Here is a 26,383-nt window from a genome sequence, read left to right on the forward strand (position 1 = left end):
AGAACCAGAGGGGCTGCTGGCCAAGCCAGGGATCCATTCACAAGGACTCTAGGGGCAAGAGGCAAGGAGGGCCTGGCTACGGCACCATGGCTGGACAGCAGATGCTTCACCCTCCTCTCCTCATGAATCCAGCCACTGTCTGCTGCTGCAGGCGCTCCACTCAGGAAGGGTGATGGCACTGTGGGGACAGCAGCCACAGTTGTCCACACCTGAGAAACCATCACAGCCTGGATGGCTCTGGGGGGGTCCCTTCTGCAGCAAAGATCTATGTATCTTTTCAGACACTGATGTCTTATCATTCAACCTACTTGGAATTTGTAGTTCAGACATTTGTGCCCACAAAACACTATTTCATAAAAAGCACAGTCTAAGAGACCAGCCAAGAAGGCACCTGGGTTCTGATGGCTCCTCCTTTCCCTCCCTCCCCCTGCCTCTTCCGTCCTGCCTTTTCATCCAAGACCCAGAAGGTCAACTACTTGTACCCCGCCCCCCATGCCTACTCTGCAGACCCCTCAGGTTCGTCTCCCCCAGCTACCCCCAGTCGCTGGACCCATGTCAGAGGACACGGGAACTGTCTCTAGGGCATCTATGTATATGCCACTTGGGACTCTGGTTGGCGAAGCCTTCTCATCCTCAATCAGGTAGTGTTGACACGAGCAGGTCCCCAGCAGGCAGAGTTGGCCTGGTCTGTTTTCCAATAGGGTTGCTTTTGCCCAATCTCCCAGGGCATCTAGAAACCCCTATTCCGGATGGAATGGGATGGTATTGGAATTTTACGAAAATGCCGTGGACAGTCTCTGAGAGCACAGTCTGAACCCGCTGACTGCTGCCCCCTCACAGCCACACCCATATCCCACAGGCCATCTGCTGCACCGCTTGGCCCTCGGGAGCTAGAATGCATCCCCAACACTGGAGGGCGACTCTGAGGGCTGGTTAGCACACTGGCAGGCTTCAGGGAGGTGGCAGAGAGGAACAAATGTAGGAGCCCACTGCAGGGGGTGGGGGGCGACTAAAGACCTCTCCTCTAAGCGGGGAAGGATGTATATGCTCCTTCACCTTGGAGGGGGTCTACAGATTTGAAGTGTGGGTGAGTGGCAGGGGAAGAAAGGAACCTTGAGTGAGGAGAGGGTGTCCCTGGTTCCAGTGTTATCATCCCCCAGGCCCATTCTGCTGCTTGGGTAAGCTCACCACAGGTCCTGATTATCTCAAGCCAGCAGGTTGGGAGCATCCCTGAGAGCATTCACTAGAGAAATCCTTCTTACCAGACATGGCAAAGAAGAATCATTCTGGAAGTTGCTTTGGAAGTTAGGCAAGTGGTGTGCCAGAAACAGCTGAGAACTGAACTCTCCCCTCTGCTCTTTCCCCAACCCCGGGAGACCCAAGTAGAGGTAACTGCCAAGATCCCCACCCACTCCCAGGAATGAGACACAGTCCACTGGTCCACACCCAGCTGCTGTAGTGTAGCTTGGTTTTATTTATGTCCACAAATATTTCAAAAAAATTACAAAATACTCAAATGGAGAGAACACAGAAGTCACGATTTCTGGGTGTCTACTCTGTTTACACTGTGTTATCTCATGGCAAACTACTCATATATACATTTAGCTTCAAGATATATATAAACGTAGCAAATCAGAATGTACACTCTGCTCTGCTGCTGCAGTGAAATGTGAAGCTCAATCTTGACAACATTCAACAAGATACGTACAAAACACAGAAAAGCAAAACCAAACTTCAAACAAAAGGAAGGAAAATCCAAAAGGAAACCAAGGGGTCGGGCTTCAAAGACACTGTGAAGGTCTGGGGCCTCCTAAACACACCGTAGCTGACCAGTGAGGGTTTCAGGTCTTAGGTTCTTAAATGGAAGAATCTCAGTGCTTCACCTTGGGATATGGGGGAAAACCAAAACGTTAAAGAGCAAACACCTTCAGACAGTCTTCAAGTAGAGACTTCCAAGTACTTCACTATGTCTCTTCTTTGGAAAAATGGATACACAGAGAGGCGATCAAGAAGGTCTAACTGAATGGCAGACACTGTGTTCCACCCAAAGGAAAACAAAGATGCAGAGGAGGGGCCTCGGGCAGGAGGGCCACCTGCCTCCAGGGGAGACAAGTGCCTCCTGCCCTTGAGGCCTGGCCCGAGTCTGGACACACGGCTCCTTTGAGTTTGCCTCTCTCTAAGGAGCTAGAGTTAAGGCAGAAATGAACGGGAGAAAATTAAAGAGAAAAACGACAAACATATCCAGAGGATTCCCAGCAGACAAAACAATCCTGTCTGTCCCATCTGAAACCAAACATAGTTTTAATAGAAATGGAAATACCCCTGATGCAAGTGTGAGTCCAGAACCTGAATCTGAGCTAATGCCTGCTGGCTTCTGGCTCAATGTGCGGGCCTCTGGTCCTGGCCACACTGCCGCACCCACTGACCCTTGGGCGCTCTGCCTCATGTTGTAGCAGCTCTCAGATGGGACTTACAACAGCAGGGGTGGCCCTCAAGAGTCTGAGGGGGGAGAAGCAGGAAAGATCACACCCTGACAGAAGGACTGATCTCCAGGTGCACACATCCCCAGGTCCCCCCATCCCTCCACCCTGGAGAAAGCACACCATGCCCTTGGCTTAGAAAGGAGAGGTGGGTCTTCTGCAGAATGGCCAGAGCCCTAGAGTGGCAGCTCCCAGGTGGAAGGAAGCTTGCCTTCTCATCCCACGTCGGCAGCTGCAACTCTCATTCCTACACCCAGAAGGAACAGTGGGACTTAAATGGTATCCCTGTCTGATGTGGGTCACCATGCACGGACCTGTTCCTGGGGGAGATGCACAGGCCACCACCCACAACCATGCCAACTCCTGGGCCTCCCTCGCTCTAAAGTGGCTTCCAGCTATGTGGCCAGGATGGCCTGGCCTTCCCACAGGAAGATCCCGACGATAACACACACAAAAGGGCAGGTTTTTTTGTTTTTGTTTTTGTTTTTTAAACAGATTCCTTTGGCAAGTGTGTGTGCTGTGAATTTTTTTGTAGGGAATCATGTTTTCTTGAATTTTCTAGAATGTTCATGAAATCATAAGAGTACTTAAAAAGGCAGTTCATCCAGAACAACCAAATGTGTGTGCATAGAAATCTGTAAGGAAATCTACAATCAGACACACAGAAACATGTGCTTTCTATCATGCAGAAACAGAACAAAGTGGACATTTAACTCTTGCACTCCTGGTACAAAATAAAAAAGGTTTCATCTAACAGATATCTGGACCTCTGGCAAAGCACAAGCTAGGAAGAGACAGAAGTGAAAATCAAGGCAGCAAATCAAAGAAATGGTCTGTAACATTGTCCCTGCAGACCCCTGGATGCTCACTGCTGTGACCACACCGTGTCCCAAGCCTCTGCCCGTTTGCAATTAGTAACGCCCATCTGTTCCCTTTAATTAAAGGGATAATTATATATAACTTTTTATTAAAAAATCAACTCTGTATTCTGTCAATAGCTGGTAGGAATTCACAATTAGTGACATGGCTGGAAAAAATAGATCAGAATAGTTTGTGGAAGAAAAAAAATGCCATTCTAAAATTATTTATTTACAGACGTAAAAAGCCATGCTGCAGAACTTTCTCAAATTATGAAGATCTCCTACAATGTATTAAAATAAAAGTTTTTTTTTTTTTTTTTTTTTAAAAATTATAGCTCTTGGATTCCAAACTCATATGCCACCTATCTGCAAACCTCGTGGGTTCTGGAACACACATAACTGAGTGTGTCTGCACGCACAGTGAAGGGTGTGAACTGGATTCTAGCACCTACCAAGAAATCAAGGAAGGAAAAGAAAACTAAAGCCAAACCCCAAGATTGCAGGGAAAGTTTTCTGAATGTTCAGTCCAGTCCAGGACTAAGTTTCTGGGGGACTGTCATGCAGGGAGACCCAAACCAGTCTCAAGGAATCCTCTCTACAAACAAACACTATTATGCTGATAACATTTTTAGTTGTGGGGTTTTTAAATATATAAAGAAATCTTTAGAAGATATTCTTTTTCTTTTGTAGCTCATATCGTATGTAAAAAGTCCTGTTTCTCCCCCCAAGAACTGGGGTTTCCACAGCCAGCACTAACAAATAAATAACTTATAACTGCTTGTCACCTTCTTTCTTCAGTCGACTAGAAAGAAAACAAAAGGAGAAAGTATTCAGCACCAGACCTGGGCAGGTGGGACCAGGCATGCAGCTCAAGGGTGCAGATGACCAGAGTGGCCTCCCATGCAGGTGACCCTCCCTTCCTCTCCCTCCCACCAATATGGCTCTGTGGGAGAATCCTCCAGTGCCAAGAGGTCAGGGCCTGCAGAGCCATAGGGAGGAGTCTGGCACTTGCTGATATGGGAGGAGCACTGTGGGCATGGCTAGGAGGGGAGACCATTAGGCAGGGTTAGTGGCCCACAGGTGGGGTCAGACAGCGAGCCCACTCCCTTCTGGACTCTCCCCACCTCACCTGTAATAATCTTCCTGACTTGGTAGGTGGCCACCATGCATGTGGGGGTGTCCATGCAGCCATTGCTGTTCCATGGCCAGTCTCTGCAGCTCTGCCGACTGGGCATGCATGGCCTGCAGCTGGTGGGCTGCAGACATGGGGGGTGGGATGGCCCCGGGCAGGTCTCGGGGGTAGGGAGTACCTGCCAAACACAAAACAGCCTTCGATACAGAAAGGCCAGGGAGTGGCCAGGACGAGGCCGGCAAGAGGTCAGGTCAGGAGATAACCTCCTGAGGGGAGGAGCAAGAGACTACTTACTCTGTAGGGACCCATGGAGCAGAGCCCCCCAGGAGAGAAAGAAGGCCCAAGGTACTGCCCCGTGGATCTCCTGAGCCTGGGGTGGAGGTCAGGGGAAGATAGAATATGCATTCCCTCATCCTCAGGCTCTTCTTCATGGAGGCCCACCCTGAACCCTCAGTGTAAATTCACTGCCTCTGTCACTCCTTTACATCGCATTGTCTTGATCCTGCTCTTATTAGGCATTCAGACCCATCCAGCCCCAGCTCTCTGAGGGCAGGGGTTTGCCTGCCTTGCTCCCCAGTGGACTCCTGGCACACAGGAGGTATTTGCTGAACACATGGATGAATGAATGAATGAACAGACATCAGATACCAAACCCAACTCTCACACTGGAACCCTCCGTCCCCAGGTGCATGCTTACCAAAAACTGGATGACGAAGCATCTCGTGCTCATGGGGGGGCTGTCCAAGCAGAGGGTTGGGGAGGGTGCCAGGGGGATAGGGAAAGCGAGCCAGGTGAGGGCCAGCGGTCAGGGGGTCGACCAGCGGGTGCACTGGGCCTGCTGAACCTAAGAGAGGGGCAGAAGTCCAGATGCAAGTGGTGCAGAGCTCTGGGGTTCTCTGCGTCTGCCCTTGTTGGCCGTTAACTACCAGTGACTTCCTCACCACAGCCAGCTCCTGGCCACCAGGGCCACCAAAAATCCTGACCCCAAGTGGCTGCCCCCACTCCAACCTATAGTAAAGTTCCAGAAAGTAACAGAGAGATAAAGGTACATACTATTTCCTCCTCTTGTTCTTGAGTACCCCTACAGGCAGCATCTTCCCTATGCTGTTTTGTTGATGATGCTTGATCATTAGAACCTGCCTGGCCAAAGCCCTAGACCTTAGACCTGCCCTGTACCTGTCAGCTCCAGAAGGACCCTGGGGCCACTCCAGTCCTGCCATAGACAGTGTTCCTCAACCCAGTTGCTGGCTGGATTGGCAACGCTCCCCAGAGCTGCTTCCCTGGCCCTTCACCCACAGAACCCACAGGAGGGGTTCAGCAGATTGGGGGATGCCAGATGCTGCATGCTGTTGGCAGGGTGCCACTGGCAGGGACAAGGCTTACCAAACCCTGCTCTCTCCTCTCAGCCCCTGTGCCCCAGCCACCCTCCCTCCCTGCACATGTCTCTTCCCACCTTCAAGCCTGCTCCAAAGTTACCTTCTTGATGAGGCTTTCTCATGGCTTTCTAACTGCAACCTTGTGCCCAGCTCCCCTGTTCCCTTTCCCTTGCTAGCTGTCCTCCAGAACACTGACTGCTTTGCTCTCTCCAAGACACACCGACTTCCTGCCTCCAGATTGGGAAGGTGGACAGGGCTGTTGTCATCATCTACTGCTGTGCCTGACACATCACAGATGCTCCATAACTATTTATCAAATGGATGAATGTTGTATGAACGAATAACTCCCTGTCCCCATACAGCATTAAGACATTAAGCATGAAGACACATCCACTGGTTATACTGGGGCTTAGACAGCCCATGCTGGGGGGCATCAAAGCTCCAGGTGTCAAGACCATGGGTGAAAGTGACAGCTCCTTGGCTTCCCCAGAACCAACTGCCTGTATAGAGTCCAGGCTCCCCACATCAGGGTTGGGGGCACAGGTAGGGAGCCAGATGCTGCCTTCTCCACTTCTGGGCCCTGCTCTGTCCCCCTCCTTCCCTGCATGGAGAGAGGTTTGCCCTCAGAAGTCCTGCATGCAGCGTGGGCTGTGCCATGGGGCTCCACGGCAGGCCTGGGTCCCAGGGTGCAGGTACAGCTCCTCCCACCCCTTCTAGCAGGGCTACAGAGCTACAGACAGAGGAGAAACTGTGTCTGTGTCTGCCTTCAGCCTGGTTGGCCAGTCAGCAGGGCTGCGGGAACTCCCATTCTTGGAGTGGACAGGCCAGGGTGGTCCTGTTCCCCAATGGGAATGGGAGGACTGTTGGTTTCTATCACTGGGAGATGCTCTAGAGCCTCCTGGGTGTCCCACTAGCCTCCATTGGGTTCCTTGCCCCTCAGGCCCCACCTTCCACCTTTAACCCAATTCAGTGAGCACAGGCTGCTTCCCACCATCCCCAGCACTGGAGGCACAGGGCCAGGAACACAAGCTTCATCCAGCAAACTGCAAGCAGAGGGCCCCAGGGTGACTCAGCATTCTGGGGACTGGCAGCTCTGGAGGACTGGGGGGCTGGGCAAAGACAGAGGCAGCGGGTGAGTAAAGAAGTGAGAGGATTTCCAGACAGATGTAGACTATTCTCAGATCAAGGATGAGGGATTCCTTTAGGAAAGAACCGTCTCTGCTATTGGATAGTGGCTCTGTCTCTGGCCTGCACCTTATCATAACCAGAGCTCAACCCACAGTGCCCCCTCATAGCCCAGCCTGGAGGGCGGGCACCCACCTTGGTGGAGGGGGTCCTGCTGGTGGAGGTGGAGGTGCGAGTGGATGTGTGAGTGCTGGTGATGGTGCGGAGTCACGTTGAACATCTGCAGGCGGGCCAGAGGGTCGCTGGTCAGCGAGGCCATGCGCTCAGCGTGGATCCGCTCGGCTGCCAGTCTATCAGGGTAGCTCATCTCAGGCCGCAGCTGGGGGCCCGCCAGGGCCAGTCTCTCCCTCTCCAGGGGGTTCAGGCCCGGGTGGAAAGAAGCAAAAGGGTGGGGGCCCGCAGTGGGGGGGATGGTGAGGGCGCTGTGCCGGGCGAAGTGCTCCATGGGGTTGGTGGCTGGGTGCAGGGGGTCCAGCTCTGGGGGCTTCACCTCGAAGCCTGGCTTCATCCTCTCCCGTAGCTCCCGCTCCCGGATCTCCCGCTCCCGGATCTCCCGCTCCCGGAGCTCCCGCTCACGGATGGTGGGGTCCACGTTGTAGAGGCCAGGCATGTGGTAGGCCAGCAGGGGATCAGTGGGGTTGAGGGGCATGTAGAAGGGGTGGTTGCGATTAGTGGGTGACATGACGTGGGGCCGAGCGTACTCGCTCAGAGTCCGAAGGGCAGGTGTGTCGGGCCCGATGTATGGAGGCACCGCAGCAATGGTGGTTGGTGGCGGCTCGAAGGATGGCCGCATGTGGCCAGGACCACTGAGCTGGGGGTCGCTGAGGCGGCCCTCATGGGCTGAGCTGGACGCCTTCTGCTGAAGGAAAGGAAGATGTGAGGGGCATATTCCTAGCTGTCCAGGGGTCTGAGCCTGGCCCTGCTGCCATCCTGCACTGACCAGCAGGAGGACCAGTTGATCCCTCCACCTCGACACCAAGAGCAGGCCCCAACCATGGCCTGGGACAGGCTTGAGCTGCAAGGACTGGTCCAGACCCTGCTAGGACAATCTGCTTTGTGCCTATGACTTCCCCTGTGCCCTAGATAGGGCCGTGTATCTGAGAGACAAAAAGAACACCCACAAGCGTGTGAGTGTGTATCTGAGAGAGTAAGCCACAGTACAGAGCTATAGAGGGACCACCCCCCCACCCCCCGTGGCCTGGCTGACCCCCAACTCACAGCTGCTCTCTCTGCCTCCCGCTCCCGCTCTCGTTCCCGCTCGCGCTCTTTCTCCTTCTCCTTCTCACGTTCCCGTTCCTCTCGTGCTTTCTGCTCAGCCTCCCGTTTGGCCTTTTCGATGGCCTCCTCCCTCTTCTTGGCCAGTTTGGATCCCGCCAGAGGCATGAAATACAGGTCCGTCCGCGCACATGAGTTGTAACCACGGTCCAGGTGTTTGTAGAACCTAAGGAAGGCCACATCTCTCACTGGGGCCCTGCCAGGACTGCAGCCTGCCCCTGATGCCCAGCCTGTCCCTGCCCTGGCCATGTCCACATTCCTGGGAAGCCAGTACCTGGCTGACTGGCTGGCATGGCTGGGGGTATCCACCACGGTAGGCTCAGGGGACGGGCTCCTAGGTGGTGGAGGTGGGCTCTCGGGCTCCTCTGCATCATCCAGAGCCTCTTCCTTGATCTGGACAGTGGGGAGCGGGCAGGCTGTCCCCCCGGGTATGCTGCCTCCCGAAGAAACAGCAGCAGAGCACGGAGGCTGGGCTGAAGGGCCGGGTCCCGCAGGTGGCGTGGAGGTGGAAGAGCAGGTTGGAGGGGTGATGGGTGTCCCCCCAGGGACAAAGGGGTGCTGAGCAAATGAGGGCTGGGGGGGCACCTGGTGGAGGCCTGCTGGGGGGTGAGCAGCAGCAGCAGGGGGCAGGCTCTGGCTCTGGGTCAGCACTGGGGGCTGTGCAGGGGAGGAGGGCAGGGGCTGGCTCTGAGGCATGAGCTGTAGGGGAGGGGGATGGGCAGAAGGGGGATGGTGTGTGGACAGGGAGCTCAGGGGTTTCAGTGCTGGAGGGGGTGGGAGGTTGGCGTTCATGGAGAAGGGTGAGGGCCCCGAGAGATGAGGTGGGTGCTTGTGGGCTTGCGGGGCCGGCAGCTGGGGGATGGGCGTGGTGGGTGGGGGCTTGATGTGAGGCATGGCCAAGGGGGCTGGTGGCAGCGGCTGCTCCCTTGGGGGCTGCTGGGGCTGCAGTGCTGACTGTGAGGCTGTGGGCTGCAGGGAGGCATGAGGGAGAGTTGATGCCTGAGAGGCCTGGGGAGGGAGACTAAAGGGCTGAGGGGGGCCTGGGTGCTGTAGCAGGGGCCCGGCCTGGAGGCTATGAGGGCCACTTGGGCCCTGGCTATGCAGCGGGGGCTGGCTGTGAGGTGGGGCGGAGGTCTGCCCAGCTGGCACGGTCAGAGGTTGGAGTGGGGGATGTGGTGAGGGCAGCCTCTGGGGGTGCAGGGTGGGTGCCTGCTGGATATGAGCGTGGGGACCAGGAGCCGCTGGAGCCTGTGGCTGGCTTGGGGGCTGGGAGGCTGAGGGGGAGCCCTGTGGGGGGCCTGCAGTGGCAGAGGGTGTGGGACCTGGCGTGGGGAGCTGAGAGGTTCCTGGTGGGGCGGTGGAGGGAGCCGGAGGGACCACACTGGAAGCCTGCAAGGCTGGGGGCTGAGCCTGCAGCATCTGCTGCTGGGCCGAAGAGTCCGAGTCACTCTCGTTGTCCTGGGGGCTGGGGATGCTGGGGGACGTGCTGCGATTGTCCTGGTCAATGTCTTTGGGGTCGCTGCTGCCCTCATCGTTGACACTGCGGCTGTCCGAACTCTCTCCCTCGCCTTCCGATGGGGAGTTGGGCCGGCTGATCTCCTAGGGCCAGAGATGGGAGGGATAAAGCTCTAGCAGAGCAGGGGCTCTGGCTGCCCTGCGCGGCTAGCACCTGACACACGACAAAGGTCTGTGCAAATGAGGCATGAGCCTGGCCCCAGGGACTGCAGGTACTCCTTTGACCCTCCTCTGACTCTAGCCACTCCAAGTCCCTCCAGACTGCTGGGCCCCAGAGAGAATCTGGGCTCAGGGCCTCTCAAGGAGCATTAGCTGCCAGCTCCAGTCACAGTGGCTCAGCTGCGCATCTCACCTGGGTTTTTGTCTTCTTGGAGCTGGTCCTGTCAGCCTCCTCTGTATCAGAGGCCACCTTCTCCCGCTGGCGTTTGGTGCTCTTAAGGGGGGATGAGGCTTCCTCCTTCACCTTCTGCAGTGGAAAAGCCCACAAGGGGCATCAGGCCAAGGGAGGGTGTTCCATTAGCCTCAGGGGGTAAATGATGATGGTTTGCTAACACCTTACTCCTGAATTCTGAGCTGCATCTCCAGAAGCAAGAAAGCTCTGGAAGGGACCAGCTGATGCCAGGAAAAAACAAGTATCTGGAGGTGGAAATAACGTGGCTTTGTGGGGAAGGAGCCTTCCCAATCACACCCTAACCTTTGCCCCCGAGCCCTTGGGAAACTCAAGGCAGAGATGGCCCCCAAAGGTCAGTGCTGGAAGCTGCACTGGATCCCCTCTCTCCAGGCCACACTCTGCAGGCCTAGTCCAGGGCAACACTAATACCCAGGGAAGCTCACAGGAATAATGTGCAGCCCTGTGTGTGAGGGAGGTGAACATCAAGTCCACAAACCTGGGGTTTAAGAGGGCAGGGCAAAGCAGGCCTCACTACTTTGGGGGATGGGCACCTCACCTTGGCCGACTTCTTTTTTTTTTTAAATTTAATTTTATTTATTTATGATAGGCACACAGTGAGAGAGAGAGAGAGAGGCAGAGACATAGGCAGAGGGAGAAGCAGGCTCCATGCACCGGGAGCCTGACGTGGGATTCGATCCTGAGTCTCCAGGATCGCGCCCTGGGCCAAAGGCAGGCGCCAAACCGCTGCGCCACCCAGGGATCCCTTATTTTTTATTTTTTTAATTTTATTTTACCTTGGCCGACTTCTTCACTGTCTCTGCTTTACTGTCATTGCTGGAGGTGCTGGCAGCACTGGGCGAGTTCCGGCCACTAGAGCGGATGTCTTCATTGATGGGCGAGGTACGACCATCAGGGCTGGCTGGCTGCTTCTTTCGACCACTGCGCAATGTAGACATCTGCCCACCCAAACCGGATGCTGGTGAGACTAGACCCCACACACACGCAGGAGCCTTAGGAGCAAACCCCACCGCCAGCATTATGGCAAATCCCCGGCCCTGGCCAGCATCAGGCACCTCTGGCTCTTCCTTGCTGTGTGGGAGTCAACATGGAGCTAGGGGAGGAGGGGGTGAATGGGTGGGTTCACATGGAAAAGACAGCAATTCTTAAACTGAAAGCACTCATTTCCAGGGACTGTCTTGGATGTTGTGTGGTAGAAATGAGCGAGACTTTCTGAGCGGCAGAAATCGGCCAGGACCACCTACCTGCGAAGTTCTCTGGAATGACAATCATACACTCTGCTTCAAATCACCTCACCCTTTCTGTTTAAACCACCCACTTCCTCACCCAAACCTAAATCAAACCCCTGCTGATTTCATCTGACAGGATGAGAAGTGACCCAAAGCGAGAAGCTGTCAAATAATATAGCTCAGCTCCTAAAACCACCAAGCACTTAAGCATGTTTCTGCAAAGCCATGGGGCTTAGAAGAGATGGGGGGGACAATGATTCACACTGGTCCACCTGCTGGGTGGCCAGGGCACCGACAGCCTTGACAAAATCACAGAAAGGCGTACAGTACCATCCACATGCCTGAAAGGGCCACTGGGGAGGCCAGCTACAAGGAAGGACGTTGGTGGCATCCCTAGCTCCCAGCCTGGGAAAACCCTTGCTCCTAAAGGTCCCTGCTGCCACATTTGCAACCTGGAAAACAAAACCTCTTTATGAAAAGGGCTATACAGTGAGGAGAAAAATTTACCACAAGTTTCCAAAAACACCTGCAAGTTTTAAGCAGCAGAGAGATGCCACAGTACAGGTGGTGGGCCTAGGGGCCAGAGGAAGGTTGGGGGACTTGGAGAGCCTGCACTGAACCAGACACTGGTACTGAAGAGCTCTCTATAAAAGCAAACTCAAAACATGCATCCCACTGACTCCCCGGGACAACACGAGGGAGGGAGAAAGCAAAGGCTCTTCCCAGATGCACAGACAAAACTAAGTATCTTTGGACCAATCATTCCTTTAAGGGGGCTGGTTCTCTACCTAAAATGAATCACTTCCCAGCCTCCTGGAAGGCACAAGCCTTAGCCTCCTAGAAACCTGCAGTGGCCTCGGTCGCCTGTCCTGGGGACTCACCGAGCCACGACTGCGCCTCGTCCTCATGCTATGCTTCCCACTGAGCCCATCGTCTTCCTCTTTGACAGGTTTGAACATGAATGGGGGAGGGTCCACAGGCTTCTCAATGGGGGGGAGCTCGCCGTATTTCTTGAAGTGGATGCGGCAGTCTGTGCAGAGTAGGATGTTCTCCCTGCCCCCGTGGTGCCAGTCTTTGGAGGCTGTGTGAGAGAAGAGGAGTGCAGGTGGGGAGCCTGGCCCTTCTGTGGCCTTGGACAGACACCCATTACTCACTCTGCTGCTGCCTGCTCTCTTCCAGGGTGGGAGAGGATTTCAGGACCACCTACTCCCTCCCCAATCTAACAGTATCCAGGAGGAGTTGGCAACAGGTTTCCCAGAAACACAGGTGTCCCCACTCCACCACACTGACTGTAATTGGGGGAGTGACAAAATATACAGATTCCATGCAACCAATGACACCCTGGCAGGTCTTCAATTGGATTCAGGAAATGTTCAGAACCTGAAAGTGCCTGAGCCTGTCCTGTCCCAGTGAGTGTCCCCACTGCTCCCTCCTCCCCCCATCCCTACTTACTGGTGGTAAAGCAGTGGCGGCAGGCGTACCCCTTCAGTTCCTGCTCGCTGTCCTCACTGTCAAAGTCATCCTCGCTGGCTGAACTCAGGTCCACTGGGCATGGCGGGAACACAACAGGGGTGGGGGAGACACCATCATGCTTGGGCAAGACTAGGGCCACCTGTGACCTGCCCCATGCTCTGAGCCACCAGTAAGAGTGGCCTGGAAGGCTGAAGTGGAGCAGTGCTCACAAAGGACCACTCTGAATTCCTCAGGGCCAGGGATCAGAATGAAGGACTCGTGTGAGGGATGGTACCCAAGGGGCTGCCCTACCATATTTTGGGGGACTGACATCACACCTATATCCTGGAGTGGCAAGCACTGATGGGAATGTGAACACAGGGGGAATGTGTGGGAATTCACAGCTGGGAATGTGAACAGGTGAAGTACATCCCTATGAATTCCCTGACAGATCCAGAAATCCTGAGGAGCTCCCTCTCCACCAAGTCCTACCCATGCTCCACTCTAGCACTAATGGATTATTTCTTGTTTGCACGTGCAACATAAGCAACCCTCAGGCTGAGTGCACTGAGCTAGGACAGAACCACAAGGCCCACTGCTGTATGCCAGCTTTTAAGGGTTAAGAAGGTATCATATTAGACTGCACATCATGCTGGGATCAAGAAGAGGATCTTGGCAAAGCAGGAGGAAAAAGAAGAAAATATTAATCTGATCTTACTGCTAACACAAAACCAATGCAATGAGAACTCAAACAGTATATCATCCACTAAGTGGACTTCCTCTGAAGTTACTGATAATACCCCAGGGCAGGGCCAAGACTTACATTTTCATGAAAGTTAAAATGATGCTGAGTTTATTTTAAAAATTTAAATGCATGAATAATTAGCATGTAAAACTCTCCTACCAAATCCCCCAAGTCAAGCTACCTTTGGGTGCAGGCTTTGCACAGATGGATTAACACACACAACATCCCCAACCAGCACAGTGATAAGGATGCCTGTGAGGGCAGGCTCAGAGCTTGGACAATGAGTGTTTGGCTACATGGGAGAAGTCCCTCACTTACGGAATTCACTGGAGGGGGGTCTGGAGGGTGTGCTGACGGGTGTGGATGCAGTGCGAGTCTTGATCCTCCTGAACACGGCCTGCCTGCGGTGCCTACGATGGGCCCTGGAGCTGGCTGCTTCGGGGGTTTTCTTCCAGTAGTAATAGAAGGTGATCAGCTCCCCCTGCAGGAGAGAAGGGCTGATGGTGACGGAAACGCTCAGAGGGGCTTGCTTCTCCTTTTCCCCCCAGCACGCCAGCTCTCTTCTGCCAGGAGCAGAAGCTGGTTCCTAACAGCCAGTGCTAGAGATGAGCACAAAGGGCAGTCATGAGAGGAAGAGGGCTTGCTCGAGACATACCCGTGAGCCGCCCACTAACTGGATGAAGGGGCTTGTCTCTTCAGTCCAGCAGAGTAGAATTTCTAGATATCAAGAACATTCGTTCATTCCACAAGTATCTGCTGAGCACCCACCATGTGCTACCATGGAAGTACACCAATGAACAATCAAAAAGAAGGAAAATCTGTGTGTGTGCACAGATGTTTTCTTCACAGCATTCACTGAAATCATACAGGTGTGATTAGACAGACTACTTCAGAAACAAGTAAATGAAACAACTTAGACGGTGGGGAACTGGGGTTAGGAAAAACAGAGACCCCCAAACCCAGGAAAACTGCTCCACAGCCTCTACCCCAATCTCTGAGTGCCCACATTGGGACAAGTTGGTACAGCATCATGAAGGTGAAGACTGGGGCTTGATAGACGAAGATCCTGGGGGACAAACACAGAGGTCCTGATGCAAAGGGGAAGTGCCACAGTTACAAGGCCAGCCTTTACAGGAGAAGGAGCTATTCTTTTCATGGCCCAGCAGAAAGGAAAGCAAGAAATCCTCAAAAAACAAAACAAAACAGCAAGGGGGGTTATGAGCCCCAGGGAAACTTTTAAAAAGGGGCAATTCTGGGGTGCCTAGGTGGCTCAGTCAGTTGAGCATCTGACTCTTGATTCTGGCTCAGGGTTGTGGGACCCAGCTCTGTGATGGGCTCTGAGCTCAGCAGGGAGTCTGCTTGAGAGTCTCTCCCTATGCATTATTCCTACATGCACACGTGTGCTCACACACACACACTCTCTCTCAAACAAAAAAATAAACCTTTAAAAATAAGAAAGAGGCACTTTTGCTACCCTCCCACTCTGGCCCTGGAGCTCAGTAGGCACAGCATACATGCCAACAGGTGAATGACATGTTCAGCTAATCCTGGTTGACCTAAGACAAATTTCTTAAGAAACATCCCAAGATAAAGTTTCTTTACCTGGAATTAAAAAAAAAGGGAGGGGGGAGAGTGCAGAGAAAGCACCTACTTCACATTGATCTTCTCGAACTGAATCAACCTTGTGGACAATCAATTAACATGGCTGAGTACCGTATCCTGGGAAGCCACCCTGTGGGCAACTCGCACCCCAAGGTGGGAGCCACTTGGCCAGAGCACCACACAGCCTCATGAATGGAGGAGCCAAGAGAGAAACAAAGATTTTGTTTTTCAGTGACCTCAGATCTGGCCAGTGCTGGGAAGCTCGAGTGGCCAGTCAGAGGGGTTCCACCAAAACACACGTCAGAAAGCAGTGCCCCCAGAACAAGGAGAAGTGAGTTTGGAGAGAAGTGGACAGATGTTCGGTGGGGAAGTAGCTTCTGCAAAGCAGATGTACTTGTGTGTTGAGTGCTCACTATTCAGAGTTGGATTCTATGCCTGTACGTTTTCTAAGAAGGGGGACCATAGCTGTCGTCAGATCCTTAAAGGTACCTATGATTCAAGAGGAGCTTCTGACCAGCTTCCATGAGCCTATAGCATGTATCTCTTGGAACTGTGACTATGTTTCAGTCTTTCCAAGTGCCACTTAACAAAATGCTAGTGACTGCCAATATTTAACAGATGAAGCATGACTCCAGGCCAAGGAGGAGAGGAGCCAGGCACCAAGAACGAGCACATGCAAGTCTGCAAGTTCACCCCACCCTTTTCAGTTCCATGAGATAGTAACTGAATGGTAAGGGAAAATGTAGGAAATGCCCTTGGATTTCTGAGCTGTTTGTCTATCACATGTTATTCTACAGATGTAGGCTACAATTGACCTATAGCCTGCACTTGTGGTGACCGGAGCATCCTGAGCCCCTAGGTCATGATCCAAAAACCTCCTGGCTCCAGCCTCTTTACTTCCTATTTTCCTGACTTGGAAAGTTACTTTTCTGTACTGATCTTTTGGTGTTGGCTGGCTAGAGGGAACAAACTCATAAATCCACTAGGGGATTAAGAGACCTGTGCTGATATAAAACTGATCTGACTCTGGTTTTCCTATGAGAAAATATGGAACAGAAGCCAAGGCAAGTTCACTGTCACCCTTCAATACTTTGTCAGTGACATGCTCTATCAGTTCAAAAGAACAACCAGTGCAGTAAATCATGGCCCAATCCCAAAGCTAGAAGGAAAAATGTGAAGCCCCAAAGCGGTACCCTTCCACTGCCTCCTCTAGCTAAAGTCATTTTAGGGGCCAACAGATGAAGAGGCCTGGGATCTAAGAGGAAACACGAAGCTACAGGAGACAGAAGGAATAAAAAATGGGAGAGAAAATGAGATGGGAAGGTGCTACCAGTGTCTCTGTTCAAACCTCCACCTGATCGGATGGCTGTTAGAAAGCAGCCATCCCATGGGATGCCTAGGTGGTTCAGCGGTTGGGCGTCTGCCTTTGGCTCAGGGCGTGATCCCGGTCCCGGGGACCAAGTCCAACATCGGGCTCCCTGTGGGGAGCCTGCTTTTCCCTCAGCCTGTGTCTCTGCTTCTCTCTCTGTGTCTCTCATGAATAAATAAATAAAATCGAAAGAAAAGAAGAAAAGAGAAAAGAAAAGAAAAGAAAGAAAAGAAAAGGAAGAGAGAGAGAGAGGCCACCCTGACATCTCTATGCTGCATTGGTCTGTGGCACAGTATTGCCTTATGCAGTTACAAGGGACTGGGGATGAGGGGCACTGACACCCTCCACCACTTGCAGTTAAACATCCAGGTACAACTTCTGACTCCCCTAAAACTTAATCGTCTACTGTCAACCAGAAACCTTATCAATGACATAAATAGTTGATTAACACACATTGTGCATGTTATATGTATTACTTATGGTACTCTTACAATAAACTAAAGAAAATGTTACTAATAAAATCATAAAGAGAAAAAAATATATATATACAGTCCTGGACTACCCTGGGGGAAAAAAAATCTGCTATATTGTAAGTGAACCTGAGCTGTTTTAACCTGTGTTAAGGTCAAATGTATTTCTATTTCCCAAATATGAATGCTTGAGTTTCAAATGGTTTTAAAAGATGGCATAACTCATAGATTAAAACAGGAGAAGCCAGAGTTCAATGAGGCTATGGTACTGGCCCAGTATCAGACACCAGACAGAAAAAGGCTCAGTAAAAAAAGCCCAGGTTCCCAACCTTAACTTCCACTCCTGAACTGCGTATTCCTCAAGAATGTGAGAAGATCAGGACATGACATAGAAACTTAATATCGAAATAAACAGTGACTTTTTGTCAACACTTAAGAAATAATAGCTTTTAGGGTAGCCTGGGTGGCTCAGTTGGTTAAATATCTGCCTTCGGCTCAGGTCATGCTCCCAGGGTCCTGGGATCGAGTCCAATGTTGGGCTCCCTTCTAAGTGGGGAGTCTGTTTCTCCCTCTCCCTCTGTCCCTGCCCCCCCCCCAACTCCTGTGTGTATGTGCTCTCTCAAATAAACAAATAAAATCCTAAAAAAAAAAAAAAAAAAAAAAAGGAGACAAAGAAATAGTAGCTTTTAAACAAGGAAAAGGAGTCCAGAACAAATTCTATTGTCTGAGTACCAAGAATCAAACAACCAAGCCAGAAGGAGTCTCCACTAGAAGTCTATAAATTAGATCAGAAAATCAAAATATGTATTTCAGATTTCAGGAAGATAGGGTAGGGACTAGAACTCTTGTACACTGCCAGTGGGAATATAAAATGGTTCAACTAACTCTGTAAAACTTTGGCAGTTCTTACAAAGCTAAACAAACATTTACTGTATGACCCGACAATTGATCCCACTCCTAGGTGTTTACTCAAAAGAAATAAGAACATATGCTCCTGCAAAGACTTTTACAGATGCTCAAAGAAACTTTACTCTTCATAGCCAAAAGCTGGAAACAATCCAAACTCCCTTCAACAGGAGAATGAATAAGTATTACTGCGTACCCATTTACTAGATACTACGTGGCAATAAAAAGGCACAAGCTACTGATCGACTTGACAACATGGATGAATCTCAAAACATCACATTGAACGTGAGTAGCCAGATAAAAAGAGTACAGACGGTATGATTCTATTCTAGATAAGGCAAGTCTATAATCACAAAAAGTAAATGAGTGATTGTCTAGTCTTGAAGACAAGGAAGTAGAGAACTACCTATGAAAGAACATGAGGAAACCTTTGGGGTGAAGGGAATATCTTATGAATCGACTGCGTTGTTGTTTGCATGGAGGTACAGTTGTCAAACTTATGGAGCTGTGCCCTCGCTGCACTTACAGAGGGTGTACCTTTACGGTATAAATGGTACACATGCCAATTACACATCAATGAGGTTGACTTAAAAAAAAAATCCAGGCCAGGTTTTATTAGCTGCCTCTCAACCACTGTCTATGGAGGGATTAAACACTGGAATGGTGCGAATCTAGGAGGATTAGAAACAGCATACTGGTGACTGCATGGGTGGCTAGGTCTTGAGCGCAAACAAAAGAACATGTCGGGAAAAGCTTTGGTTCTACAAATAGGCAATGAGGCAGCCAGCGGCCTCACCAGGAATAAAGTCAATTGAACTTTAATCAAACATGCATAGTGTGTGCTGCAGAGACCCGCTGCACATAAATTCAGGGAACAAAAGCTGTTGCAGAAATCAATAGCTTGCTGAAACATTAACACAGGCAATCATTGATCAAAAGGCAGCTCCACAAAGGCAGCCTTGCAAATTAGCTCCTGCTTCTGCTTGCAAGCACACACAGAGGCATCGCTGTGGACATGAATGGTCGGAGCCGATCGTTTTGTTCCCGGTGCTCTCACCCACCTCACAACAAGGCCTCCCAGTCAGCGTACCTCACATCTCTGTGCTGTAATTGCACACAGCACGAGCAAGTGACTAAACTGGGTTACTGCCTGGGCAAAAAAAGGAAAGGAGAGGGGGTGAAGTCCTCTCCAATCGATAGCACTATGGGCTGCAGTGCTTGCTGAGAGAGGTGCTTAGAGCCAGTAGTCTATATTTAGCAGATTCTCTCTCTCCCCCAATTATTTGCCTTTTCTTTGGTGTAAGGGGTTGGGGGTGCACTGGATTTTCCCAACGGGTCATATGCAGAAAGCCACTAGCAATAAGGGATATGCTCCTGGATTTGAGCACCAGCTTTCCTCCCTGAGGCAGGATCTCTGCACAGCAGGTCTTCTCTGCAGGCAAACGACTCAGGGGTACAGCACCAGGCCCCATTAGGTTTCTCTGATTTTCAAACAAAATGAAAACACGAGTTGGCGAGTGCCTGGCACAGAAGCAGGAGAGAGTTACATGGTGTTCAGGGCTGTGCTCTATCTGGGTGGGTGGGGGCTGAGAGGAGAGACTGAGAGAGAGAGTCAGGTTAACAAAAGGGTCCAGGCACCAGCAGACAGCTCAATCACAGCCACTCCTGTAATACAGAAGCTTCCTGGACTTGCCACTCAAAATTAGCAGAAGGACTGGCTCCTCCTCCACTGTCACCATTGTACTTCTGTGCCTCCTCAGGTTAGACTATGAGTCCATCAAGCTCATTCAACGCAAAACGTCGGGGTAACCTCCATCCATGCCCACTGCCCCAGACCATCTGAACTGAAGCAACTAGGGGAGGGGATGCCTGGGACTGTTTACTACTACTGGTAGCTTTCAGGTATAAACTCATTTCAGGTAAGTTCTGCTGGTATGTCTGGGCCCAGTTCTGCTTCACCTTGGGAGAACAACAGACTGGCGACATGTTCCAGGGCCCAGGGTAAGCATCCCACTGTGTGTGTGTGTGTGTGTGTGTGTGTGTGTAAGAGCCAAAGCAGGGTCGGAGCCTAGAGGTGGGAGTTCACAGCTCGGCCCAGGAGACAACCTGACCAGGTCTCCTTCCTGTCTTACTAGAAGGTTAATTTACCTGCAGCCACTTGGAGAGCTAAAACAATCCCCACAAACATGAGTGCTATTTAATTTCCTCCAGGAAATTCCTCCTCCAGCACTTCCTCCTGCAGTGCTAAAGGAGGGGAACCTGTAACCTGTCCTGCCTGATTAAAAAGTATTTACACACACACACACACACACAATTATATACTATTTTTAAAGAAAAATAAGCTACATGTCTTCTAAGGGTCCCTGGGAAGGAAGGCACTGATGAGACAAGAAGGCACTGTATACACTGCAGGCCTCAACGGTTCACTTGGTGGGCATGGCTATCTCACTGTCCTGCTCTCCTGCCCTGAGCACAGTAGCAAGTTCCCCACTCCCTGGGTTCTCTGATACCTCAGCCCGGCAAGAAGCACCTCTCTGGGAGGCCACTGTGGAGGCAGGAAAAGGTAGGCAATTATTTTTGTCCCAAGGTAGAAACATAAGGGTATACCTAGGACTGAGTCCTCCCAATTTCTGTGATTATAACATACCGTTACTGCCACAACTATGCAAAGTCGTGACATCCCAGGGTGAGGGTAGTGATGCGGGGGTGGTACGTGGCAGAAAGGAGGTCCAGAGACCCCAGATGTAGACCACAGGGCACCTGCAGGCTGCCATCTACTATTAGGCCAAGGAAGGCCTCAGTCTTCTGGAAATAACCCTCTTTTCACACACTCCTTTCATTCAATTCAGTGTACAGAGTTGTGCTACGTTATCTTCCATTCTCACAGTGGTTCTGTGACCCGCAGAAAAAAAGGGGGAACAACTGCTAGCCTTACAGTTATGTCAAGGAAGGCCATGAGAAACCAGTCCTTGGTCCCTGCATGGAGGGGCAGGGAGGACCTAGGAAACAGTTTCAGAAGGTTTCCAGTAGAAGCCACCCACAAATACTTCCTCCACTGGGGAGGGGGAACTGCTACTCACTACTTCTTCTGCACCAAAGCTTCAACAGGCATCCTCTGGAGCCAAGCACTACTTACTGTGAAAGGGGCAGTAGGGGAGGTTGGAGGGGGTGGAGGGGAGGCCTGGAAGCTGCACATGGATAATGGCATTAGAAACAGAGCTGCTCTCTGAAACTACCTTGCAGGCCCCTCAAGCCCACCTGCCACTGTCAGCTGATGTGATGGGACAGGACCCTCCATGTAGCAGAGCTGATATATGCACACCTTTGCACACAGCTGACATACAGCACTGCAGGGGTTAGGAAGTAAGCATTTAGGATAAATTACTCTAATTCTTTAAGCTGTTTCTTTTTTTTTTTTTTTTTAATATTTTTTTTTTTAATTTTTTTTTATTTATTTATGATAGGCACACAGTGAGAGAGAGAGAGGCAGAGACACAGGCAGAGGGAGAAGCAGGCTCCATGCACCGGGAGCCCGACGTGGGATTCGATCCCGGGTCTCCAGGATCGCGCCCTGGGCCAAAGGCAGGCGCCAAACCGCTGCGCCACCCAGGGATCCCTTTTAAGCCCCATTATTAACTGTTCTGATGCTAAATATTTTACCCTGAACAAGAAGAGAGAGTATACTGTCTTCCACCCAATGCCTTTTTCTGCACACCCAGGTACAATTGGTTAGAATCAGGGTGTTGTTTCCCCACAAAAGCTCTGTCTGAAGGATGCACTTCAGTTACCATACGGCCCCTTCTTTGGGGGCCCAGGTACAGAGGAGTGAGTGCCACTTGTTGAATGGAATGGAGAAATCTAAAGCTCCTCTCGTCCCTGCCTTCCCTTTCCTCCCTCCCTTCCTTCCTCTCTTTTCTTTTTTTAAAGGTGTGTTTTTCCAGAGAGAAGTTCCAGCAAGCAATGAATAGTTACAAAACAGGTCCCAAACCCAGGAGGGGTAGGAAGGAGAAGGAAACATGGCACAAAGCTGCTCCTTAGACTTCATTCCCCAACCCAGGGCCCCAACAGTGGTCAAGGCCCCAGGGGAATGTGGCTCTGGCTCTGGGAGCAGGTCCGGGAAAGCCTGCATGGGCCACATCCCCTGGGAAGCACTCTAACCAAAGGGCTGTGACCTTGTAGCTGAGTTTGGCCCCTCTGGCATCCATGACCACCTCTGCCCGGGAATTATAGCTGCATTTCTTGGCAAAAACTACCAACTCAAGGGTAGTGAGGCAAGTCAGTAAAATTTCCTGGCACAGACTCCATGCAAGTCATTCTTTCCTTTCACTCCCTGAGGATTCAAGGGCTGGAGCTGACAACTGTTGCAAACATCTGAGGTGAGAAGCTGGGCACTGGGCTGAACCATCAGCTATGTTTAGGAGCAGCCACCTTTACAGATCTTTTTCCAGCAGGCAACTGGTTGTCTTCCAGCATCGACTCTGGTAATTAAAGCAGTGCTCTCCTGGGCTCCTTCTTTTGTTAACCAACCGAATCCCCTAATCCCTAAAGGAGCCCTGACACTGTCAGACTGCTCTGCTGCTAATTGTTAAATACCAACTCTGTGGTCTCAGAGTGCATCTGACAGAATGATGATCTGCTTGAAGGCACATGGCCGAATCATACCTTCTGCATGTGAGGGGCTACAAGGGCACCTATTTAACACGTCTGACAGAGGAGGCAGCCTGTTTCTGGGCAACACAACCTCTCCTTCCCACCTCCAGGTCCTCTTCTGCAGAAAGGAGGAAGGGAAGGGAAAGGGAGGAAGAAGATGATTCTGGAAATGCATAAAGGTCTCCTGGGTTTAATAGGTTGTAAAGAAAAGGCCACACTATGACACTCCTAGAGAGGTCCCAGAACCTGGCACTCCCCCAACATCTTTTTAAAACATCCTAGTTGAGGGGCCACCTGGGTGGTTTTGGCTCAGGTCATGATCTCCAGGTCATAATATTGAGCCCCACATTGGGCTCTGCACTTGGTGAGTCTCTCTCCCTCTCTGCACCCCCACACCTGCTCACATTCTCTCTCAAATAAATGAATAAATCTTTTTTTTTTAAATCCTAGTTGAGCAGGTTAAAGAATTTTTTTTTTTTTAAATAATGATTACCGCTATTCGTACACTGTGGAAAAACTAAAACAGGGTTTTTTTTTTTTTTTGTGCCAAAATTGTAATGAGATTTCCTAAACTATATGTTGTTTTAGTTGTTGACCTCAGCCACTTATGGATTCTACCTCTGATCCCACACCACCACTCAAACATCCAGACTTGAGGTCGTAGGCTGCCCTGTCCTTTCCCACAAAGACATGCTCAGCCTTCCCAAAGCCCAGCTCTGACCTTGTCGCTCCCCTCTCCAAATCAATAAGGCTCCTCAAGGCCAACAGAACAAAGACCCAGTTAATTTGCTGCCTCTCTCAGGCCTCTCCCTCTGTCTGCACAAGACCCTTCTACTTCATTCCCTAACTGTCACAGCCCTTGGCTTATGCTAAACACGATGGCCAGTTTGTTGCCCCTCAGTGCTTCCCTTCTGCTTGCAGGCTGCAGCCCCGCAGCCCCACAAACCCCTCACCACTGTCTCCTCACTGGATCTATGTCCTTAGACCTTAGACCTGTGGCTCAGGTCATCACAGATGCTGCCAACTTCTCCTAGAAGCCTTACTTACCCTTCAACCCAACCTCCAAGGTCATCAAGGTGTCTGCACACCTATACTTTCCTACACTTGCCTCTTTCCTGGTATACCCAGGCTCTCTTTCGGACCATAACCATGAATGAACCTGTCCAATGTCCCCAAGCCTGTGTCTACTTCTTTTGCAAGTACCCTAAAGGTTTAGGACAATGTCGTAAATATGAGTATTCAGTAAACATTTGATGGAATGAGTATTTTCTGAGCATTAAAATTCACCTAAAATTAATTCCAAAAAATTAACTTCTGAGAAATAGATAACCAGATTACTGATTTTTTATTTTTTAAAGTACAGTCATCAAAAATAACTGCTTCCTGGGGGCACCTGAGTGGCTCAGTCTGTTAAGCCTCTGCCTTCGGCTCAGGTTGTGATCTTAGGGTCTTGAGATGGAGTCCCACTTTGGGCTCCTGGCTACTCAAGTGGTAGTGTGCTTCTCCCTCTCTCTCTGCCCCTCCCCTTGGCTTGTATGCTCTTGCTCTCTCTCACAAATAAATAAATGAAATCTTTAAAAAAAATAACTGCTTTCTGATCTCACCATTATTTCATAAATGACATTTTATCTCTAAAAAAGAAAAAACACACAATATCTAGGTAAGAAGGGTTCCTTAATTTGACATCAAATGTTATGAAAAATGATTACACTGTTCTTATTTTTGTTTCATTTTCCAGGGGCCAGTGGAGACGTAATCCATGGTGGGCTGACAAGAGAGAGAGGGGGGCTGAGGAATCCAATGCCGCCACTTCCTCGTTGAGCAGACTTATGAATCAACCATCACCCTTCACTGGGTTGTGAAAGCTACAATGATGAGAGCTAAGCACTATAAACAATTGTCTTCCATACCTTAATACATTTAATCTTCATAGCTACCCTAGTAAATAAATATCTTCATTATCCTTGGCTTTACAAATGAGAAATCAAAGAACAGGAAGATGAAGTCATGTATTCAAGCTCACACAGCTTCAAGCAGCAGCCCCAGGGGTTTGGTACCAGATCCTCTGCTCTTAACCATTCTGCTATGAATTGAGGGGAAATATGTGCATTTTTTTTAAGCCAGAGGCTCAAATTTGGGTTATCTTTCATTCACAAAGTATCTTAAACCTCTTCCATGGACCTTGAATAGTTTAGACAGAAGAGCAAAAAAGGGCACTGTGCATCCCTGATAACAATGGGTGGCCAGTCCTCTCCCCTCAGGGTGGAGCCAGCCCCCCCATGCCACACCCAAACGTGGCCAAAGCAAGGGTACCAGGTTCAGAAACACACTTGGGAGGCACAAGTGCACAATCAGAATTACACACAAGCCTAGACAAATGTGTTCTGCTTCCTGCACCAAGAACAAACTCCAAAGACTATATTGGACAGACCCTGGGAGCTCACAGCCATGAGCACCCCCTCACAACCTGCTCGCCATGCCTCAAGCCATCCAATGGCTTATGCTATGGGGGAATCCCCCTGGGCCACTTTTGGCTCCAGGCTACATATGTTGAAGAGATGTGCCACGCAAGACTCTTGACCTGAGAAGGTTGAGAGTCTGATCCGGTGGAGGCCCTCAGGAAATGAAGAAATGACTTCTGAACATGCTACAAAGCATTTTTCCAAATTACCTCCAGCAGGAAGCATCTCTTTAAAATGGTGGCTTCTCGAAGTGTGCTCAAAACTGTGAGGATGACTCGAGGGCCACAGGGTGGATCTCCTGTACCTCCTCTTATTGCCACCTCTTCCAGCAACTCCACTAAAAAACCTATCAATCGAGCAACACATAGAAGATTCTTCCATTTAACCAAAAATAACAATAAAAAATAAATGAGAGATATGGAAATGACGTGTTTGAAGACAGAGGTCACAGCCATCACAAATCCTTCTAGAGCTCAGCCTGGAACAAAGGGCCCTGCCCGCACATGGGGGTGGCACTAGTCTATGGCACAGAAGCCTGGGCAGTCCTGAAGCAGCTGCAAGCCTGGTCTTCGCTTAATGCGGGACCCACTCAGGGGCCTTAGTCTCTGATTTTACTGAGCTGCTGAAGACGACATTTGAAGTACAATTATGCCAACACTGGGAATCTTGTGTTCTCTGTAGGGCCCCCAAACAACTAAGAATTCATTCGCTGAAATCAGTTTTCTTTCCTATAAGCTGAATACTTCGTTATTTCCTGAATTCATTTTATTGGAGTTCAGCAACAGGGCAAGTGGGATTTCACCGCCTTCGGTTCTATTACCACATCACCCTTCTTAATGTTTTCTTGTTCCTGTAACAAAACCACAATTCTACCAGCAAAGGGGGAGAAGAGAAGAGAGGAAAACAGAAAACCATAAAACTGTTAAAAGTGCTATTCTCCATCTCGTAAACATTTTTCTATTTATCAGCCTTTCATTATATGTGCAATATTATTATCCCTGCACAGTATCAAAGTGACATCGTCAGGGTCACCCTATAAAATATACATTGGCAATGTAACATTTAATGACGGGAACAGGACAAAAGATGAAGGATGAGAGAGGGTGGCATGCTGCAGGACGTTTTAAAGGGATCATCAGTTATATCTGTGCATTTCCCGAGGTGATAATTGAATGACAGCGGCTGGAGGGAAATCCATTTTTGAGCTCAGAACGGACAGTTAGGAGAAAAATGTTTTTGTATTGGGAGCATGTAATGACTGCCAGG

General features: G+C 50.5%; 1 protein-coding gene across 16 annotated transcripts in view; it reads right to left on the bottom strand.

Moving 5' to 3' along the window:
* Window positions 1-1,454: 1,454 nt before the first annotated feature.
* Window positions 1,455-26,383, bottom strand: part of RERE (arginine-glutamic acid dipeptide repeats) — a 403,339-nt gene continuing 378,410 nt past the window's right edge. For 9 of the 16 annotated variants that reach the window (XM_026005078.2, XM_072731211.1, XM_072731208.1 and 6 more), the window contains 11 exons: window positions 13,977-14,139; window positions 12,914-13,006; window positions 12,343-12,542; window positions 11,009-11,170; window positions 10,176-10,289; window positions 8,583-9,907; window positions 8,252-8,474; window positions 7,169-7,889; window positions 5,170-5,316; window positions 4,470-4,650; window positions 1,455-4,142 (listed from right to left, as the gene is read on the bottom strand). In XM_026005078.2, the coding sequence (XP_025860863.1) occupies window positions 4,109-4,142; window positions 4,470-4,650; window positions 5,170-5,316; window positions 7,169-7,889; window positions 8,252-8,474; window positions 8,583-9,907; window positions 10,176-10,289; window positions 11,009-11,170; window positions 12,343-12,542; window positions 12,914-13,006; window positions 13,977-14,139 (3,363 nt within the window). In that variant the 3' untranslated portion in view covers window positions 1,455-4,108. Of the gene's footprint in view, window positions 4,143-4,469; window positions 4,651-5,169; window positions 5,317-7,168; window positions 7,893-8,251; window positions 8,475-8,582; window positions 9,908-10,175; window positions 10,290-11,008; window positions 11,171-12,342; window positions 12,543-12,913; window positions 13,007-13,976; window positions 14,140-26,383 lie in introns of all 16 variants that reach the window. The other 7 variants (XM_072731205.1, XM_026005079.2, XM_026005075.2 and 4 more) reach the window with 1 other exon arrangement.

The sequence above is a fragment of the Vulpes vulpes genome, chromosome 12, assembly GCF_048418805.1.
Source record: "Vulpes vulpes isolate BD-2025 chromosome 12, VulVul3, whole genome shotgun sequence".
In the NCBI taxonomy this organism is placed as follows: Eukaryota; Metazoa; Chordata; class Mammalia; order Carnivora; family Canidae; genus Vulpes; species Vulpes vulpes.